Source organism: Anolis carolinensis, chromosome 4 (genome assembly GCF_035594765.1).
Source record: "Anolis carolinensis isolate JA03-04 chromosome 4, rAnoCar3.1.pri, whole genome shotgun sequence".
Classification (NCBI taxonomy): domain Eukaryota; kingdom Metazoa; phylum Chordata; class Lepidosauria; order Squamata; family Dactyloidae; genus Anolis; species Anolis carolinensis.
Window position 1 is genome coordinate 120,885,051 of NC_085844.1, and position 22,830 is coordinate 120,907,880.

At 41.9% G+C, this 22,830-nt stretch overlaps 1 protein-coding gene across 2 annotated transcripts in view; it reads left to right on the forward strand.

Moving 5' to 3' along the window:
- LOC134292357 (enoyl-CoA hydratase EchA19-like) overlaps positions 1-20,375 on the forward strand; it is a 35,417-nt gene extending 15,042 nt beyond the window's left edge. Inside the window, exons 3-6 of one of the 2 annotated variants that reach the window (XM_062977708.1) lie at positions 388-485; positions 4,024-4,168; positions 4,935-5,084; positions 6,601-10,524. In XM_062977708.1, the coding sequence (XP_062833778.1) occupies positions 388-485; positions 4,024-4,168; positions 4,935-5,084; positions 6,601-6,644 (437 nt within the window). In that variant the 3' untranslated portion in view covers positions 6,645-10,524. Of the gene's footprint in view, positions 1-387; positions 486-4,023; positions 4,169-4,934; positions 5,085-6,600; positions 10,525-18,340 lie in introns of those variants that run through there. The other variant, XM_062977707.1, reaches the window with a different exon arrangement.
- The last annotated feature ends 2,455 nt before the right edge of the window (positions 20,376-22,830 follow it).

The following is a 22,830-nucleotide window of genomic DNA, read 5'->3' on the forward strand; positions in this document are numbered from 1 at the left end:
AATTGTCTTGTTTGGCCAAGCTGAGGCAGTCTTGTCGGATCACAAAAGTGTACAGTACCCTGGTTTCAAATAGTGTTCAGCCACATGTATTGGAAACTCATACTCAGAGGACTGCATTGGACCTAACAATAAGTTGTGTTCCCTTGATGGATAAAGAAAAATTCCATTTAGTGATTAGCTGTCCTTTCTAGACCAGAAATTCTCAGTTCATGTCTGCCAAATGGAACACATGTTTCTGAATAAAAGAAAATGCCCTCCTTTTAAAGGACGGTTCATTTCTTAACCAAAACAGAACAAAAAAAATGGGTGGGGTAGAATGGACACCCACACTTTTTATTTTCCCATCTGCTAACTTTCCCATCACCCGTTCCTTCTGGTGTTTTGCAGGAGGAAATTTCTGTGCTGGTTATGATTTGAAAGAGCTGGCTGACAACCCAAGCTCAGTCAAATTGGAACAAGATGTCACCAAAGGTCCTGGTCCCATGGTATGTTCTGGGAAATAGACTGGAGGGAAATCCCAATAATGCTGTGAAACTGAAGTCCAGTTCTGTGGCCATGCTGTGCTTCACTATGGAAATCAGTAACACGTTTCAACTAAATGGAAGGAGAGAGGAAAAAACAATGAAATTGTCATTTCTCCAAGAGAAACTAAAATCAAATGGGCTTAACTTCCCAATTAAAAGTTATATTCTGATTTGAAGTAACCCTTGCAATTATTTGTATTGTCCTCTGTATTTTCTATTAAGGTGTAAAGAAACTAGATCACAGTGTACTGGGAGATATCTAGATAATTGGTCATGGATAATTCAGCATAGTGATATATTTCTTAGTTACACCTATACTGATTATTGTGAATTATATTATATTCCTGTATTTGAATAGTCTTTGGAAATGGTAATTGATACAGAAAACATCAAGAATGTTAATGGATGCTTCCTTACAAGATCATATTATTCATTTCCTGGACTCATAACCAATTGGTTGCTGGGGACAATAATAATACTATAATACACTATATTTGCACATATAGTACACATATAGGCAAACATTCAATGCCCTTTAACACAACGCACGACATACAATACACAGATAAAGTAAAGGCCTTCCCCTTTTCATCTCTGGTGTCTGGAGGCACTGCTCAACTTCCTGCCATGGAGAGGTGCTCTTGTTCCGTTTTACATGCCAAGGACCCTGCTGTCTGTAGACATCTCTGATCTTTTTGCCAGTATTTCTGTATGGGCGCCCTTTTACCTTCCTGTCAAGGTGGTACCTATTGATCTACTTGCATTGCATGCTTTCGAACTGCTAGGTTGGCAGAAGCTAGGGTTGACAGTCAGGAGCTCACTCCGACTCGTGGCTTTGAACTCAAGGTATTAGTGATGCTCTTCAAAGTTCTGAACCAGGAGTGAGAAACGTGTGGGCAAGAGGGCATTTGTATAGTCATGTAGTGCATCTGCTGCCCCTTTTCTTGGAAATGATTGGTTTGGTCACAATGATACACATTTTAGTTAAATCCCACTTGAATTACTGTAATGCTCTCCATTGGGGCCACCCTTGAAGAATATTTGAAAGCTTTGCGTAATAGTTTTGTTAGTTTTGCCTTAGAGCTACTGAGAGTCAAAAATGACTTGAAGGCACAGAACAGTAACAAAGTTAAGAGGGAGAGAGGAAAAATGGGAGCATGATGATTTTTATGATATAAACCACCTTGAATCTTGATTTGTGGGAAAAGAAAAAGTATATAAACAGAAAAAAGCAATATATTTGCTAAAATGTAGAAAGCTCATGGGAAATGCTGCAACAGAGTTTTGTACTGTGAGACTGTGACCTCATTTTTAGTACTTTGAGATGAACCAAAAGCTATTCCATTTTTAATTTTAATTATATGCTCATTCTGCTTTCTGAGTTGTATTCTGAACTGAAGAGAAAAGCTTATGGAGATGTTTAAAGTATTAAGTCTTTATGGAATCTGAATCTCCAAGACTTACTAATGTATGAATTGGAACATGATTATCCTTTCCCTAATCCTTTGGCTGTCCTTTGGGCTCTGTGCTTCTCTGGATTTTGCAATCCACTTCTTGTCTCAAAAACACGGTTCAAAATAAAAATTCCATCTACAAACTCCCTTTATAATAAAATAAAATTTTAAACACCTATATTGTGAGAATATGTTTAAAAAACATAGTCAAATAAATACAGTATCTATGTACAGTCGGTCCATGGTATCTGCTCGGATTTGATTCCAGAATCCCCCATGGCTACCAAAATGTGTGGATACTCGAGTCCCATTATATACAAAAATGTAGTAAAATAGTGTCCTTTATATATAATGGCAAAATCAAAGTTTGCTTTGCAGAATGTTTTTTTAAAAAAACATTTTTGAGCCTTGGCTGATTGTATCCATGGATGTAGAATCTGTGAATATGGAGCGGTGACTGTATAGATTATTGTGAATTGGAAAAAATCAAGCATCAGTGCAAATGTAGGCCCAAACAGGCTCATAAATGAGGATATGGAAAACTGAAAAGCAATGTAAATAGAACAATCAGAAGTTGAGCAGCCTTGGAGAGGGATGGGTACCCAAAATCCAGTTCCTAATCCTAACCAGAGTAGACCTATTGCACCAACAGCATTTAGATTAATGTTAACATTCAGCAGTTGATTGACTGGGTCTACCAATAATATTTAGGGTAATCTGCCAATTTTACTTTTTCCCAGTTTTTCATTTTTCCAATCCTAACTTTAGTTTGTTTTGAAGTTTGAGATTTTTTTTAAAGTTGACATTAAAATGTTCTATATATTCCTTTTTATGTGTGCATCTTTATATGTTATGTGTTAAATTTTGGATACTTCTGGAACATGGCCATACAGCCCGGAAAACACACAACAGCCCTGTGATTCCGGCCATGAAAGCCTTCGACAACACATTGTTAAAGTTTTAACACACATTTTGCTAACATACACATAACATGTACACATTTTTTCTAATGGACCACATTTTAAACATTGCTTTCACTGTGCATTATACCCATTAAATACTTCCAGGTATCTATTAACTGCAAAATTTGGAGAGGTGTGAATTTCATAAGATGCTTACACTTCATTTTGGCTCTTAGTATGAAAATCCAAAATGATACATTCCCATTAAAAGGTATACTGAATTCATTTTCCCCTTAACTAATCTTGGATAGATCAGATAGTGTCTTAGGTTTGTAATGCAAAGCAGCAGGTCCTTGTCTTTGCTTGTTGCCTCTTTTTATCCTCTATTTGCACACATCTAAATAAAATAATGAAAAAATGCCCTTGAAATTTCCTATGGATATATTTGGGAACAAATTTGATCAAATTCTGGGACTTACATGTGAACAGACATGTCTCTGACTGCATTGTAATAAATTACTCTATGTAACATAATTTGAAAATTTCTGTTCCTGGTTTGAAAGTGTGTGGTACTTACTTTGAAAGTAGTTGTTATACTCTAGAACAGTGGTTCTCAACCTGTGGGTCCCCAGGTATTTTGGCCTAAAACTGCAAACAAATCCCAACCAGTTTACCAGCTGTTATGGTTTCTGGGAGCTGAAGGCCAAAACATCTGGGGACTCATAGATTTGAGAACCATTGCTCTAGAAACTTCATTTTTCTGGCTGCCACAAGCTGTGTTGAATTGGTTGGGACTCTGTGAGATACTCATTGAAAAACTATAGCAAAATGTGATTCAGGATGTCCCACAAAAACAAAGTTTTGCAGTCTAATAAACCTTTTCCATGTTCTTATGATAGAACCAATTACGAAATGCCATTTATAATCCAGGAACAAAAATCATGTCACATAGTGTTATCTTTCCTCCAATAAGATTTCAAACAGTGATTGCTCTGCCTTGGACCTTTAACTTTTGGGAACAAATAGAGAGTGTGCACAAGTATAGTAATTTTAGCTAAAGTGACCCATTTCATTAGGACAATGGGTTCCAACTATGTGTATTCAAAGCATCAATATTTATCAGCATGCATTCCAAATATGTAGGGTCCTTCTAGGATGACTTTTTCTAAGCCAGTGATTGCTGCAGTGAGTGGGTATGCTGTGGCTGGTGGACTGGAGCTGTCTCTCTTGGCTGATCTACGTGTTGTGGAAGAAAGTGCTGTTTTTGGAGTTTTCTGCAGGCGTTTTGGTATGTTTTATGATTTATTTCTTTTAAAAAATCAGCATTTTGATTTCAGCTTTGGTTATTATACCTAGGTAAAATTTAAAACATAGCCTTGTTAGTCTAGAATATCGTAATGTAAAGGGATTCTGTAGCATTTTTGAGACTGAGAGAACAAAGTTGGTGGCATAAGCCTTTATAGACGACCATATATATTCCTGTGTAAGTCAGCCTCCAAGTTGAGAGAAGGTTTTAGGGGCAAAATTATGGATTATGACCCATGGATACATTGAGGGTTAGTCTGCAAGATAGGGAAAGCATCCATGCCTCTTTGGGGGACCAGCTGGTATTTCTTTGCACAGGCAATAAAAAGCCCAAAGTGGCACTATAATGGAGAGTGTGTGTTTTATTAGTGCTTTTTTTCGGTTCCCAGGATGAACTGAGCTCTTGCATTTCATCACTCTACTCAGATAAGAGGATAGTTCCTTCCTTCATAAGAGTCAGGTTTTATGGGCTGATTTTTTTTTACTAAAATGTCTAGACATATACGTCTATAGGATAAGTAACTTCCTCACGTGTATGTGGTGAGTAGTGCCTAAGAAAGAACTTTCATGAGGAGACTGTATGAATAGCCATAGAAATGTAAAACTTGTGAGTATAGTGATTCCCTCCTGCATCTATGCATCTGCGACATCTACAAAAGCTTATGCTGCAATGTTTTTCTCAGTCTAGGTAAAGTGCTGGTGACACTGAAATTCAAGTTTGCTTCAAATGTACTGTTTTATCTTTTTAGGTGTTCCATTAATAGATGGTGGCACTGTGAGGCTACCAAAGCTCATTGGTCTGTCACGAGCAATGGATCTCATTCTCACTGGGCGGCCTGTTAGTGCACAAGAAGCGTATCAGTTTGGACTGGCAAATCGAATAGTTCCCAATGGCCAAGGTCAGTGCTAGATCATTTTCAAACTATGCACAAAGTCAACCAGGATGGACATCAGCAAATCCTATGTATTATATCACGTGCCGCAGTCTTTTGCATTTTTGTTTCAGTGAAGTCAATGATTTATTTACATCTCGCCTTTTGCTAGGAGGCTTGCAAAATGTAAAACAGGTAAAGCTAAAAAATACATATCACACAAAAGATGATGATAGTGATAATAATAATAATAATAATAATAATAATAATAATAACAACAACAACTACTACTACTACTACTACTACTACTACTACTACTTTATTTTTATACCCTGCCACCATCGCCTCGAAGGCACTCAGGTTGGCTCATACGGGGCCGAGCCCAAAAATAACAGACATAGTAAAAACACATCAAGTAAAACAAATCAATAAAACAAATCAATAAAACATAGATTGAATAAAAACATAAAAACACATAAAATGACTGGGCCATAAAGTGCATACAGTGAAGAATGAAGAAAATATGATTAAGTAATAAAATTAAAAGGAATTAAAACACTTAGCCATTGATGTGGCGGCTAAAAAAGCCAATAGTATTTTGCCTGCATAAATAGGAGTATAGATCCAGGGAAGTCATGCTATCTCTCTATTCTGCCTTGGAATACTGGAATACAGTGTTCAATTCTGGGCACTGCAATTGAAGGGAGATGTTGACAAGCTGGAAAGCATCCAGAGGAGGGCAACTAAAATGATCAAGGGTCTGGAGAAAGAGCCCTATGAGGAGCGACTTAGGGAACAGGACATGTTTAGCCTGCAGAAGAGAAGGCTGAGAGGAGACATGATGTGAGGAGAAGTCATAGGGAGGAGGGAGCAAGCTTGTTTTCTGCTGCTTTGAAGCCTGGGACGCGAAACAGTGGCTTTAGACTACAGGAAAGGAAATTCCACCTGAACATTAGGAAGAACTTCCTCACTGTGAGAGCTGTTTAGCAGTGGAACTCTCTGCCCCAGACTGTGGTGGAGGCCCCTTCTTTGGAGGCTTTTAAGCAGAGGCTGTTTGGCCATCTGCCGGGGGTATTTTGAATGCAGTTTTCCTGCTTCTTGGTAAGGGGTTGGACTGGATGGCCCATGAGGTCTCTTCCAACTCTATGATTCTATGATACTAGTACGCAATCTTACAAGTAAGTTTACTCATACACTACACTGTACCCCACCTTGTTTATTAGGAATGTGAAAAGGGAGCAGGTCAAATCCTAGCTCTTATCCATACAACTGAAACTTCCTTATTAGGTTGCTTAGGGAGTTTTGTTGACCATATTTATTTGGCACACTTATTAATTTATCATAGGCAGCCTGCTGGCTGGGGGATTTAGGGAGCAGTAGTCCTAAAAAGTAACTTTTCCAAGCTTCATTTATGCCGTGATTCCTACCTCTGACAATTGGCAGCTCTTTAAAAACGTCATTGCATTTAAAAGCCAGAGGATGGATTTTTTAAATGAGAGAGAGTGTTTGACAACATGGAAATAATATTTCTTCCAATAACAAGGGTGTGTCCCTCCACAAAAACACATTCCTGCTGTGAACCTTTGACCACTGAGAAGGAACTACGTCCATAAGGTAAATGTATACAACAGCCTTTCTGACCTTTCTGCTGAGTTTTCCTGTAGAATAGGCTTTTTACCTCTTTTTGGATTGGCATGTAAACAGGTTTCAAAGCCACTTTGATTCAGCTCAAACTGGTGCGGCTGCAAGATTTCTCAGGTTTCTGAACAATACAATGGCAGCATGTACTTCATATCTGAATGCAAAACAGGCTTTGGAAACTGTTGGGAAAGCTGTCAGTGTTGTAGTAGAAGGGCGGTGAAAAAGAACAGGAGTGAAGGACTTTCTATGCATAGTTGTGTTTTTCAATTAATTATGTTATTTTGATCATGGAAGTGTAATGGGATGAGGATGAGACAGATCGTTTGTGACACAGTAGGTTATTCAATCCTGGCTGAAGCTGTCTCCGTTCTTCAAATCCAAGAAGTGACTAATGTCTCTGCAGACTTGCTGCCCATGTCCTCTTTGCATTCTGATATCCGGATTCCTTGTAAAAATATGGCTGTTTTATTTGGCACCAACAAGGCATCTTTTGAAAGAAATTTGAATGAAACCCTGTTTTGTTTACACTGAGCTAGGGATGTTCAACCTCACCCCCCCCCCCCAAACTGTGGGTTAGAGACACTTCCCCAAAAACAATTTTGTCTGTTTTCAGTGCCAGAATTAACATAGATGTTTGGATATTTGTTTACCAAGTTTAGAAGAAAATGCGTTTTAATGTATAAAGAACTGACAGGGTAATTTTTTAAAATGTTCTCTCAGAAGTAAGTGCCAGAGAATTCAGTGGGGTTTCACTCTCAGATAAATGAATGAAAGGTTGCACGGGAGGATTTTCCACACTTTGAACCTTGTATCTGTCTGGGTGTATATCTATAATAAAGTAAAATAATACTATTAAGCACTTACAGTTTAGAATTAACGATTTCATTAATAGTCAGCATGATCCAGCGTATTATAGTGATTTAGGTATTGGACTATGACTCTGGAGACCAGAGTTTGAATCTGCTTAGCCATGAAAACCCACTGAGTGATGTTGGACAAGTCACATACTCTTATCCTCAGAAAGCCCCATGATATGGTCACATTAGTGTTTGCCCTAAATCAGAAAAGATGTGAAAAACACACAACAGTAACAACATGTAGTGGAGGAATAATACATCTCAAATCACTACTGAAGAACAGAGTAGCAGCCCCAAGGTCAAGGACTTTGGACATTGCCATGGTTGACCTTTTGTTTGTGTGAGATATTAAACAAACATGTTTCAGGCATGCCTGTCCCTGACAAATCCCCGTGTCCAATTTTTTGTCTCTTGGGAGATTTTTGGAATGTCGTTTCAGCGAAATGTTTGCACTTGCTGTTAGCCCCTGGACAGCTGGCTAAGCAATAACACCTTTTATCTTGTTGTTGTCTGTCTTACAATGGTGAGATAGATTTCATTTCTCATTAGAGTCATTCTCTGTCATTAGAAATTTGGTTAAATTTGTGCCTGCAGGATTGCCGACCGACAGGTCGGTGGTTCGTATCCAGGGAGAGTGGGTGAGCTCCCTCTGTCAGCTCCAGTTCCCAATGTGGGGACATGAGAGAAGCCTCCCACAAGGAAGGTAAAACATCAAACATCCAGGTGTCTCCTGGGAACGTCCTTGGAGACGGCCAATTCTCTCACACCAGAAGTGACTTGCAGTTTCTCAAGTCACTCTTGACACAAAAAAATTAGAATTATTTCAAAGCTCTCGGTATTCATCTACATTGGAAAATCTATATCTTTTTTGTGGTGTATGTGTGGGATACATTTGATATTTCCCAGCCTATATAATCCACGTATTAGGCAAACCATTGCTTCCTTTGCCTATCCCTCACATAGCCACCTATCAAAATAACAGGAGAATACTCCCATATGTCAGTGATGAAACCCAGATGTTATTGAACTGTAACTCTCATCATTACTCACCCTTGGATATTCTGGCTTATGCTGAGAGATGTACTCAAACAACATTGGGAATACAGTGTGATTTCCATGCTTGTTGGTTTGCTAGTTCAAGAATGTCCAGTCCTGAGGTTTCCACACCAAAACCTGACACCCAAAAGCAATTGCTAGTGATGCTGTTAAGTGTTGTTTAATAAAGTATCAACCACTGTTGTTCAAAGCCTGCCATTCAAACACACACACACACACACATAGATATGTATTTCTGTTTGGAAATTAAGGGGAAAAAACTTTGCTGGGGCACACTTGACTCCTGCCTGGATGTGACTCATAAAATCTGAAGACTCAGGGTCAGGCCCTGAGATTTAATAATGGTATACATAAACAGAGAGAGAAAGACACACACACACACACACACACACACACACACAGACAATTACCCATGCCATTGTATTTCCATGTGTATGTCTGATTGCGATAGCTGGATAGTAAAGAAGGCTGATAGAAAGAAAATCAAATAATTTGAAATGTGATGCTGGAGAGAAATTCTGCAGATGCATTAGAGTCTCGCTTATCCAACCTTTGCTTATCCAGTGTTCTGTATTATCCAACGCAGTCTGCCTTTTAGTAGTCAATATTTTTGTAGTTAATGTTTTCAATACATTGCGATGTTTTGGTGCTAAATTTGTAAATACAGTAATTACTACATAACGTTACCGTGTATTGAACTGCTTTTTCTATCGATTTTTTGTAAAACATGATGTTTTGATGCTTAATTTGTAAAACCATAATTTAGTTTGATGTTTAATAGGCTTTTCCTTAATCCCTCCTTATTATCCAACATTTTCACTTATCCAATGTTCTGCCGGCCCATTTATGACAGATAAACGAGACTCTACTGTACCACAGATTGTTAAAAAGACAAACAAATGGGTATTCAAGCAAATTGAGCTTGAACTCTCCCTAGAAGCCAAATTGATTAAACTGAGGCTGTTGTACTTTGGCCATATCATGAAAAGAGATGACTCACTAGAAACAAAAATAATACTAGGTAAATTAGAAGATACCTTCTAAAGTAGAAGAGTAGAAGAGGAAGATTATATTCTAGCTGGACAGATTCAACCACAGAAGCCATGACCCTGTGATGACTCATGGGCCATGTAGTCCCGTTCCTAGTACTATTGTGGCAGATGAAGAGGAAAACTTGGGTTTTCCACCGTTTCAGCCAGAATTGGAGCCCTTGCACCTGCAAGATGTTTGGCCACGAGAAGTCAGCCAAACAAGCCTTGAGCAGAAATCTCCCCCATTTTCTCGCCGGGATTATTATAATCAAGATAGAAGCGCTCGGGAGGCGACTCGCAGGAGCGCCAGGATAGCTGCCAGACAATTAGCTGATTAAGTCTGTTTCCCTTGGGAAACTTTAAGGAGTCATGCATCTGGACACAGTATGGGTTTCGTTTCTTGTTCCCCAGGGAAAGTGTTCCTTGGCGGGAAAACAAGATCCTATATAGGTGTTTGCCCGCAAAGAAATCCTTGCGGAGTCAATTCGTCAGCTGGAGGAGTGAGATCGTGTGTAGACTTCGTACTCCAGTTCCCTGTTTCCCGGATCAAGTTTCCAGCCTTGCCTTGTCCCGCGTTTACCACGGACCTTGTTTTTGCTCTTGTTGTCTTGTTTCGAATCTTGTTCTAGCCAAGTATCAAGTTTGCTTCCAGCCTATTTGCCAAGTTTCTATGGACTTAAGGACCTTGTCTTCTCCCCACACTTTGCTTGGCAAAGTGTGTGTTTCGGTTATTGGATTATAACTTTGGACTTTAATATCACATATTGGACATTATTTTCCTGGACTATATTTGACCTTTCCTGAAGGGTCTACTTCTGAACTATATTCTACACTTGTTTTTATTGACTTTATATATTTTCTTAATAAAGATATTAGATAGATTCTGGTCTCTGCGCATGGTTATTGGTGCTCTGCAGCCAGGGTCCTGACAGTTTGACTCCGCCACCCTAAGCACCAATTAACCTAAGACCAGAATGTCTACAGGAACCGGGGCAGAAGACCAACCACTCAGCTACACCATTTCCAAGGAAGAATTCGACAGGATCCGAGATACTCTCCGAACACAGGAGGGTGAAATTCTGGGCTTGAAGGAACGTGGAGCGCGCCTCCCTGCCCTAGCGCTTCCAACCAAATTTCTGGAGAAGCCTCCAAGGTTCATGTTTTCCGTCGCCAGTGCCAGGCGTACATAGAAGCCCGCCAAGCTGAATTTCCCCACGAAGATGTCAAAGTGGCGTGGATTTACAGTCTCCTAGATGGGCCTGCTGCCAATTGGGCGACGGCGCTGTATGATGCGGGTTCCACGCACCTAAGCTCCGCGCAAGGGTTCTCGAACCACCTTAGGAGGACCTGGGGAATCGAGGACAACGAGGAGGCGGCCGGCCATAAACTCCAGCGACTCCTTCAAGGGGACAGGCCGTTGTCCCGGTACATAGCCGAGTTCCGGGTGCTGGCTCAGAACACCGGTTGGAACGATATCGCCCTTAGAGGGCAGTTTTGTGAGGGCCTTAACTTCGAGATGCAGGAAGAAATTTCTAAGGTGGATCCTCCAGAGACTCTTGAGAGACTTATTAATCATTGTCTACGAGCTGAAGTCCTGCTTGCCAACAAAAAACAGTGGCTCCGAGGTCAGAGTGGAAGAGCCGGGGTGAGACCCCCCGCTTCCACCAGCATTCAGCCGCGACCAGTATGGAAATCTCCACCGCCAGCCCCAAACCCCATGGGAAGCGAGGAAGAACCGATGCAGTTGGGCAATGTGCGCCCCAGATTGGATGTTGCCGAAAAGGCCCGCCGCCAACGTTTGAATTTGTGTTGGTACTGCGGTAATGGGGGCCACCTCGCCAGAGCATGCCCAGCCAAAAGAAAGCCCGCCGCCCGCCTGGCAGCGGCGTCCTCCGTGGAGACGGAGACGGCCGAGGCGGCTGGGGCCAAGCCGGCGGGGGAAGTCAACGACCGGGCGTAGAGAGGCTCGCCAACCCGGTCAAAAACCCCACTCAAGAGCCGCAGACGGGGGTCCTATTTCTCCTAGTGGTCACGTTGTGGTCAGCGAAAAAGGAACCCGTCATGATCCATGCCATGATAGACTCAGGAGCAACAAACAATTTCATCGATAGAGAATATGCCGACTCTCTGGGATTACAATATCATGATTTCAAGAATGCCCGAGTGGTGCAGGCTATAGATGGTCGTCCCCTAAAGACGGGCCCAGTAAGCCAATGGACTGAACCCACCAGAATGTGGATAAGGGAACACATGGAAGAGATTTCCTTCTTCGTTACCGAGGTGCCCCACTTCCCTGTGATTTTGGGAATTCCATGACTGACACTCCACGACCCAAGCATCTCCTGGACCAACAGAGAACTACAGTTTGCTTCAAGGTATTGCCAAAACCATTGTCTAGTAGCCAAGGTCTGCCATGCCACAGACGCTGAGCCCATCATCACCTTGCCCAAGAAATATTCAGACTTCTGGGACGTTTTCAATGAAAAGGAAGCCGAGAAACTACCCCCACATAGACCCTACGACTGTGCCATTGACTTGGTGGAGGGGGCCCCGATCCCGCGAGGACACCTCTACTCCCTGACTGAACCAGAGCAAGAAGCTCTCAGGGAGTTCATAGAGTCAAATCTTCGCAAGGGATTCATCAGACCCTCTCAATCCCCAGCTGCTTCCCCGGTGATGTTTGTGAAAAAGAAGTCAGGGGACCTACGCTTGGTTGTGGACTATAGAGCATTGAATAATATCACGAAGCGGAACCGCTACCCCCTGCCTTTGATCTCGGACCTTTTAGACCGGCTTCGAGGGGCCAAGGTTTACACCAAGCTGGATCTCCGGGGGGCTTACAATCTAGTTCGCATCAGGGAGGGGGACGAGTGGAAAACTGCTTTCCAGACCAAATTCGGATTATTCGAGTCCCTGGTCATGAATTACGGATTATCCGGAGCTCCCGCAACATTCCAGCATTTTGTCAACGATATCTTTCAGGATTATCTAGATCGGTTCTTGATCATATACTTGGACGATTTTTTGGTGTTTTCTAGATCACAATCGGAGCACGAGAAACACGTCAGAATGGTGCTACAACGATTGCGGGATCATGGACTATATGCCAAGTTAGAAAAATGCGCCTTTGATCTGCAAGAAGTAGATTTCCTGGGGTACCGCGTCTCGCCACAAGGGCTCTCCATGGACCCGGCGAAGGTTTCAGCAGTATTGGAATGGCGGGCGCCAACCAACAAGAAGGAAGTGCAACGTTTCTTGGGGTTCGCGAACTACTACCGCAAATTCATCCCAGACTTTGCCCGCTGGTCTGACCCAATCACCAGCTGCATCCGTGGAAAACAGCCTTTCCGCTGGACGGAGGAAGCAGAGAAAGGGTTCCAACAATTAAAGAAGTTATTCACGACCCAGCCAATTCTACAGCACCCTGATCCTAAAACCCCTTTTGTTGTGCAGGCTGACGCCTCTGATGTGGCAATTGGGGCTATACTCATGCAACCAGTGGGAGAGCATCTTCATCCTTGTGCCTATTACTCCCGCCAACTAACAGCCCCAGAGAGGAATTACACTATTTGGGAAAAAGAACTCTTGGCCATAAAGGCAGCCTTTGAAAATTGGAGACATTGGTTGGAAGGGGCCAAATTTCCCATTGAGGTTCATACTGATCATCGAAATTTAGAGCACCTAAGGACCGCACGAAAGTTAAATCAAAGGCAGCAGCGCTGGGCTTTGTTCTTTGAACGTTTTGACTTCCAGATCCATTATGTGACCCCGGCTCAGACCAAGCAAGCAGATGCTCTATCACAGAAACCAGAGTATGCTGCAGGACGCAGAGAGACCTCAGAATCTAGACTGCTGCAACCCGAAAATTTTGCCATGCTCACAGTGGGAAACACCAAATCCACTCCAATTGAACCAACTCCTTCCAACCCAGAACCCCTTTGCGCTCAAGAAATTAGAGCCAGCCAGCAGGCAGATGCCTGGGCTCAAGAACAGATTCGCCAAGGACTACGTTTCCCTTTCTCACTTAAGGATGGGCTATTGTGTTACCGGAACCATGTTTACATCCCTCCAGGCCCCGGCAGAGAAAAGGCACTTCGTCTGTGTCATGACAGCAAGCCCGCAGGGCATTTTGGACTCTTTAAAACCATGCACCTGATTCTACGAGATTTCTGGTGGCCCAAGATCCGCAAGGATGTGGAGAAATATGTCAATACCTGTCCTGTATGCCAGCGCTCCAAGACACGGAGAGAGAAGCCCTCAGGCCTATTACATCCTCTCCCCACTCCTTCTCGCCCATGGGAGACCATTTCCGCGGATTTTATCACTAACCTACCACCTTCCCTTGGATTCACCACGATTCTAGTGGTGGTGGATCTTTTTACCAAACTGGCCCATTTCATTCCTTGCGATGGCCTCCCCACGGCCAAAGAGACTGCAGATTTATTCCTTCAGCATGTTTTCAGACTACATGGATTGCCCAAGAGTTTAGTCACGGACCGTGGATCTCAATTCACCTCTCGTTTCTGGAAGGCACTACAAAAACTATTGGGCATAGACTCTCGTTTATCTTCAGCTCACCACCCCCAAACAGATGGGCAAACTGAGCGCACCAATGCCACTTTGGAACAATACCTTCGCTGTTATGTAAACTACCAGCAGGACAATTGGGCTTCTCTGTTACCGCTATCGGAGTTTGCTTACAACAATGGTGTCCAGGCTTCAACCAAGGAAACCCCGTTCTTTGCAAACTACGGCTTCCATCCACGTTTCTTCCCTCCTGTCATTGAAACCTCAGAAGTCCCTGCAGCGGAGGACTGGCTGCAGGAACTCACAGCGGTGCAACAACTATTGCTCCAGCAACTGGACCAGGCCAAGGAGGACTATAAACGCCACGCTGACAGTCATCGTCAGCCGGGCCCCGAAATCAAGGTAGGAGATCGGGTTATGCTGTCCACTCGCTTTCTGCCCTCCCACCGTCCCTGCCGGAAGTTAGATGCCCGTTTCATTGGTCCCTACCCAGTGGTGGCGCAACTTAACCCCGTGACTTTCAAACTCCAACTTCCGCGCTCTATGCGCATCCATCCAGTGTTTCATCGCTCCCTGCTCCTTCCGGCGGATGGTGTCCGCCCCGATGCAGACCGGCCGGCCCCCACTCCTGTTTTGGTGGATGGGGAGGAGGAATTCGAGGTTCAGGACATTTTGGATTCTCGCTTCCACCGCCGCCGCCTTCAGTATCTCATTGACTGGGTGGGTTTTGGCCCCGAAGAACGCTCTTGGGAAGACGCTTCCACAGTCCATGCCCCCGACTTAGTCCGCCGCTTCCATCAGGCCTACCCTACCAAGCCGCGGCCCCGCACCTCGGGAAGAGAGACCATTTTGGAGAGGGGGCTTGAGGAGGGGGATAGTGTGATGACTCATGGGCCATGTAGTCCCGTTCCTAGTACTATTGTGGCAGATGAAGAGGAAAACTTGGGTTTTCCACCGTTACAGCCAGAATTGGAGCCCTTGCACCTGCAAGATGTTTGGCCACGAGAAGTCAGCCAAACAAGCCTTGAGCAGAAATCTCCCCCATTTTCTCGCCGGGATTATTATAATCAAGATAGAAGCGCTCGGGAGGCGACTCGCAGGAGCGCCAGGATAGCTGCCAGACAATTAGCTGATTAAGTCTGTTTCCCTTGGGAAACTTTAAGGAGTCATGCATCTGGACACAGTATGGGTTTCGTTTCTTGTTCCCCAGGGAAAGTGTTCCTTGGCGGGAAAACAAGATTCTATATAGGTGTTTGCCCACAAAGAAATCCTTGCGGAGTCAATTCGTCAGCTGGAGGAGTGAGATCGTGTGTAGACTTCATACTCCAGTTCCCTGTTTCCCGGATCAAGTTTCCAGCCTTGCCTTGTCCCGCGTTTACCACGGACCTTGTTTTTGCTCTTGTTGTCTTGTTTCGAATCTTGTTCTAGCCAAGTATCATGTTTGCTTCCAGCCTATTTGCCAAGTTTCTATGGACTTAAGGACCTTGTCTTCTCCCCACACTTTGCTTGGCAAAGTGTGTGTTTCGGTTATTGGATTATAACTTTGGACTTTAATATCACATATTGGACATTATTTTCCTGGACTATATTTGACCTTTCCTGAAGGGTCTACTTCTGAACTATATTCTACACTTGTTTTTATTGACTTTATATATTTTCTTAATAAAGATATTAGATAGATTCTGGTCTCTGTGCATGGTTATTGGTGCTCTGCAGCCAGGGTCCTGACAGACCTTGATTTTATAAGACTTGAATAGGGCTGTTGAGGATAGAGTGAGGACTCTCATCTATGAGGTCGCCGTAAGTTGAAGTTGATTTGACAGAAGTTAACAACAACAAATGTGAATTCATACTCCAAAGTATGCTCCTTGGAATTCCATGAGTTTTTCCAGATCAAAAAATCATAGAATTGGAAGAGGTCAGTCTAGTCCCACCCCCTGCCATGCATAGATGTATAGGCAGAGAGGAATCGTATAACATGTCAACTGCATGTATATATATAACACCCTACAGTCCCTTAAAAACAAAAATCAACAGGATCACACCACCCAAAGCCTCCAGGGGGCAGTCTTCTCCTATAAAACAGGGGGCACAATTTTGCTCCAAGGTTGCTATACGTATGTTAGTTTGATTCATGACAATGCACTTCAGTAGCCTAGAAATTAGCCAGTAATTTTCCCTAATGCCTGATCTGAGAACAAACTCACAACTCAGTTGACTGTGTTGTCCCTAATATGCAGACAGGAAATCTGATGAGCCACCTGCAGATTGTCTAGAATTGTTCTGACTCACTGTTTTGCAGAGTTTCGAATGTCACATTTTAAAAAGGAACTAGTTACATTACACATTACCCTGATTATTCGACAGGCCCCAACTTGTCACTTATTACTGCAATCCTGAAGTGACTCTGAATTGCTCATGATTACTACATTACCATTATACCACTGAAAATACAGTAAAATCCTTTCTAGTTCCTTTGGTTTTGGTGATCGTGACTCCCTCCCCAGACTTCTTCCCTTCAACCACATGGCTTCAGCAGAGCAGATCATATGACTGTCATGTGCCCTGTACACAGATGCTTTGGGTGGGCTTGCAGAAGTCTCGCTTTCAGTCCTTTTTCCTTTCCCATTGTCCTTCCACCAAATCAATTGCTGTACATCTTATGCTGGAATCAGCTTCAGGGAAAGAAGTTCCAGAGTCCAGAAGCAGCCACTGAGAAGTCCCTCTCCTTCTTCCCTACCAATCGTACTTGTGATGGTAGTAGGACTGAGAGAAGGGCCGCTCCTGATGACCTCAGATACCTAGCTGGCTTATAGAGGGAGAGACAATCTATCAAATAGACTGTATATACCCCCTTTTAAACTCTGGGCCTTTTCACACCACACCAGTGGTTCCCAACCTGTGGTCTGTGAACCACCAGTGGTCCCAAGAATAATAATATGGTTCGCAGCCTCAGCGTTACTGTACAGTTGTAACAAGAGCTAATGGTCTCACGAAACCCTCTTATAATGCCGAAGCAATGGTGATTTCGGGAGGGGAGAGGCTAACTACCCACGAAAGGCACAACAACAAGCCTCCTGCCTGCTGCTTATCATCTTCCTCCTCCCTCTCCCTGAGCAGAGCCCTTCCATGTGGCACCTGGAAGTGGGGGCGCCTTGGTGTTTTCATTTTTATGCCTGTTCTTGGGGTTATTTGGGGTTCTGATTCAGAAAATTGAATTGGAAAGACCAGATCAGCTCTAGATTATTAAATATGGTTTTCTTTGGGCAAGCAGTTGGAGACTACTGGATGGCATATGTTCTGTATCAAAAACTAGAACTGATGTGATCTATCCAATGCAGTGTTCTGAATCAGCACCCCAAATAACTCTTAAAGTTGACCAAAAACTGATTAGTAGTCTTTTTGGTACTAATGTTGGAGAGTGGTCCCTGGTCAAAGTAGTCCCTGGTCAAAAAAAGGTTGGAAGCCACTGCACTACACAATTAGAACACTGTGCTTATTCTATAGGTGGCATGACCCCATCTTATGTAAAAAAAATTGGAGCAGCTTAAAAGCATCCTTCACTACATCCCCAAGCACTCATGCTGACTTTTTTTCCTTCTGGCAGCACCACGGTTTCTTTAATTTGGCCATAATGGGAAAAGGCAACACTTTATTTTATGTTTACTTTGCAGTAAAATTCCAACTAATCAGATTATCTAGTATAATGTTTTCAGATATGGATGCTTCTATCAGCCAAAATAAGAGTTACTTTCTTAATCAAACTCTTCAATTTTGCACACCAAAAGATTTGCTTTTAGGTTGATTGTAAGAATGACTTGTTGAGAGAGGAGTCTGCTTGTTGTTGCATTGCTACATAGCACACTGATTTCAAGGAAGCATGTCTAGAACTGAGTCTCAAGCAAAGATTCATTAGGTTGCCTCCTGATGTCCTCTACACCTTGTTTCAAAAGTTTGGTGGAGTCTTCCAGGAGATACATTTTTCATTTTGATGTCCATTTTGGTGAAATGGAAGGGGTGTCTGAGAGGGACCTGGATGCTGTAAAACTGGCTATGGGGTCTGTTTGCTGGCTGCAGTGTATCAACTTTCCCCACCTTTCTTGGATTTATGGCTTGTTCTACGCTTTCTCCCTACTTTTTGAAACATAGCACTATTTCCCTTGTTTTGCAGCCCTTCAGTGTGCCATTGAATTGGCAGAACAAATTTCAGCATTTCCGCAGCAGTGTATGCGTGGAGACAGAAGCTCTGCTTACTACAGTACATTTGATGCTTCCTCATTCACTGAAGCCATGCAGTATGAGTTTGACACAGGAATGCAGGTGATATTAAAGGAATCAGTTCCTGGTGCAAAGAAATTCACCTTAGGACAGGGGCGTAGTGGATCAAAACTGTAAGGAGTTGAATTTCATCTTTGATTAAACACATATGACATCATTACTATCTTTTATAACTTTTGTTGAAATGAAGAACTAATTAAACATCCCTTGTTCTACAGCTCCCAGAGTCCCCCCAGTTGGCATGTTCATAAATTTTCCTGGTTGGATATTCTGGGATCCATAGTTCAACAAAATAACTTTCTCAGGTTTAGCATGCAGTAACTGTATAAATCTCGTCAAAATGCCAATTTTTTAACATCATTGTCTTCAGTGGTGGCAAATCCAAACTTCTGCCACTGCTAATAAGGGCTGTTTTAAAATGTGAATTAATCATTAATTATTTGCTTATTTGGGGTATTAAAATAGCTACATAATGACTAGGGGTTTAGAGTACTTGATAATCTGACTTAATTACTGTCTCTGTCATTAGATGTTCTGTGAAGGTTTTCTGCTTTTTTCATTCACTCATTTGCACAGAAAATGTTGCAATGAAAAGGTCATTTTACTGGCAGTATATCATTGCTAATTAACATGTAACTGAAATCTTAAGAATGCCAACAGGAAGATGAATTCTATTAAGACCAGTTCACAAAGGAGTTGATCCAAATTTTTGTGTATGTATTATTCTGATATGGTCACGCATATACACAGTTCTTCTCTGGTCACAATGACATCTTTGTTACTGAAGAAGGAAGCTTTTCCCTGAATTGTCATGTAACTGAAGGACAGGCACATGTAGGAGTTGCATATTCCACTCCAGTCAAGATGAGCCTTTGGATGGCTCTGGGTATGGTTTTGAAGACTGCAATCTGTGTCCTTGAGCAGAAGGAAATTACAGAACTTTAATTCCTTATTTTTTTTTTTAGACAAGGAGTGGAGAACATGTGGCTCTCAGATGCTGTTAGACCCCAGTTTCCATCAGACTCTGAGTCCCCTTCTACACTGCCATATTAAATTCCAGATTGTCTGCTTTGAACTGGATTATATGGCGGTGTAGACTCATATAATCTAGTTCAAAAGAGATAATGTGGTTTATTTATGCTAATAATCCAGTGGACATGACTGAGGATAACAAAAGCTGTGACCCAAGCAATCCAGGTGGATGCAACTTTTAACTGTCATAGGTCCATCCTATAGAATTTGGACATTGGTAATTTTGTGAAATATTTGGAAATACAGTGTTCCCTCACTTATCATGGGGGTTACATTCCAGGACCACCCGCAATAAGTGAAAATCCACAAAGTAGGGACACTTTGTTTATTCTATGTGTGGAGGAGAGCAAACCACAGACCACTTACTACAATGCAGTCCGTACTTTATTTTAGCAGTAACAATATACAGTACACTGGCAGAGAAGAAGAATGGAAGCTAAATAACCCTTTTTTATTTCCAACCCTCCCCTCCCCTCCCCCCTTTATTTCTCCCTTTTCCACCTTCCAAAACCCTTTGCACACCACAAAAACCCGCAAAACTGCAAAAATATCGCGATAAATGTGTACATTAATATTAATTGAGAAACAGCGAGGCTGCGAAAAGTGAACCATGAAGTAGCGAGGGAACACTGTATGTGTTAGAGTGCTCTAGTGTCTCAGCAAATGTACCAGATCATTTATGAATAGTTTAAAAGTTCTACTTTAGAAAAGATTTTGGGGTTGAGCTCAATAAAAAACACATCAGAGGACCTCTTCTACGTTTGCTCAAGTCTGTTTGGTGAGGGAAATTGTCAAACGATTTTTTAAAATTTTAAGCAAACAACATATATTAAGTCATCCCTGTAAACATCTTTCTGGTTACTGTCAAAGGACTATTAAAGATTAATGCAACAATGCTTACCTCTGCAGAACTGTTCATTACTTATCTTGACAATATTATTTTCAATAAAGCTTTCTACCAGGTTTAACCAGAAGAGATGTTAACTAACTTGTCATTTCTTGGGTTCCCATTGCCCGAGAAATCCTTCAGCCCTTTGGTAGGTAAAGGTAAAGATTTTCTCCTGACATTAAGTCTAGTTGTGTCCAACTCTGAGGGTTGGTGCTAATCTCGATTTCTAAGCCGAAGAGCAAGCATTGTCTGTAGACGCCTCCAAGGTCATGTGGCCGGCATGACTGCATGGAGCGCTGTTACCTTCCTGCCGGAGCGGTATCTATTGATCTATTCACAAAAACATTTTTCACATTTTTTAACTGCTAGATTGACAGAAGCTGGGGCTAACAGCGGGACCTCACCCCACTCCCCGGATTCGAACCGCTGACCTTTTGGTCAGCAAGTTCAACAGCTCAGCACTTTAACCTACTACACCACCGGGGGGCTTTTGATATAGAGACTTATTTCAGGGACATGTGATATATTTTTGGTAAAAGATCTACCAGTATAACTTCATCTCTTGTCTCAGCTTCCTTTCCTGAAAATATCAACATGTTTATCTAGCCTGCAATTTAAATCCTTATATCAGGAGAAAGGTGAGATAAAAATGAAGTAAATAAAAACAAAAAGAGTACATCTTTTGTAGTGAAGACAGATGAACAGAATTAATTTAGTTGTAATACTCCTATCCTTTTAAAGCAGTTGTTTAATTGTGTTGTCATCTAATGGCCAGTCTCTCTATCTGGTTTCCTGTTTTTGATATGTTTGAGGAATTATTTATTCTTGGTTCTGATACCATTAATAATATGCTCCTCCAAATGTTTTTTTTGTTTCTGCTTATGTGTAGAGATGTAGATTAACAATAATGAGATCACATGTCACTTAGAAGACTAACAAGTTTCATTTTGTCAGAAAGTGTCAGGGACTGCAGACCACTTTATCAAATGCCTGGGCTCCTGCCTCAGTTGGCAGTTTATTATACACAAGCAGTCAGACTTACATTCTGGTTTTAAAAACTGAATGAAAAGTTGAACTCTTACCTTGGCCGAGATCTATGTCTGCACTTTAGTTTAGAGGCCTAATAACATATGCAGCCATGAATCTCATGAGATTTCTTTGAGCAAGACTTACTTAATAATATATATTGTTGTGAATAAAATGAGAAATTCTATGTCATCCTGAGCTTTTGGGATGAATGATGAGAAACAACAGTGACAGATATATTAAAGAAAGATTATTTACAATGGGAGTAGTTATGTTCATCTGTTGTAGGACGAAGTGTCTTGTGACATCTTAAAGACTAACACATTTATTATAGGAAATCTCTTGTAAAACATATGGTTATTTAAACACATGTCCTTAGATGTTAAATTCCTCTGGTGATGGCAGATGTTGCTATTGGTATTCACCACTGACAAAGAAATGACACCGTTTCTGAGTACTAGAACAGACAGTACCTTGGCATAGGAGCGAGGATTTTAAAAAGTTAAATCAAAAATCAAACTCCTGTATGGATGAATTGGATGGGTTTTTCAAAAAGCTGATCATGATTGACCACAAGATGTCCCCCATGAGTAGGAAAACATTATGTTCCTAAAGCTATCCTGTACTCTGCATTCAGAACACATTTAAAGGGGATAGCTAAAAGGAAAGCTAGAGAGAGAGCGCGCACAGATATGAGAAGGTGAAACATTCTTTAATAGCGTTGGTGTTTAATTTAGTACGCTCAAAAACCTGACAAGACACCTTTCTGTTTTCTGTACCAACAACTACAACAACTTTATTTTTGTACCCCACCTTCATCTCCCCGAAGGGACTCAGGGCGGATTACATATGGCACAAGGTGCCTAAAAAATGCATAAAATAAGCACACAGTACAATACAAAATAAAACCACTAGTATATAAAACAACAATTTGAGCTAAGAACAGCGCCAGTAACCTAAAGTGTCATCTGTTGTAAAAACATGGCCTACAAAAGGTCTACAGCTCCTTTCAATTTAATTCCAAATAGGAAAATCTTGAGTTTGGAAGGTGAATCAATTACATAACCTTCCGATTCCCTTTTGTCAATTCCTTGGTGATTGTAAAGCATCCAAATGGACTCCAGAACATATTTAAAGTAAATTGTAGAGAATCCTAATTAAGACTATTGTCAGAGCACAGTGTAGATGCTGTTGCTTGAAAACAAAGCATCCATGCTCAGTGCAGATAGGAGAGATGCCTACTAATTTTTTTCTGGAATGAACACTGGAAAAGGGGAATTCCTTTTAGGTCTGGAAGAAAACTCTGATTTCAAAACCTACCCAAGGTGCCAGAGGTACAATTCCTCATTCGGTTGCCAGGTGCCCATTTGCCAAAAAGAGCAAATTGCCTTGGACAGAGAGAGGGGGAACTCATTGTGGAGATGCATGTTCTTTGA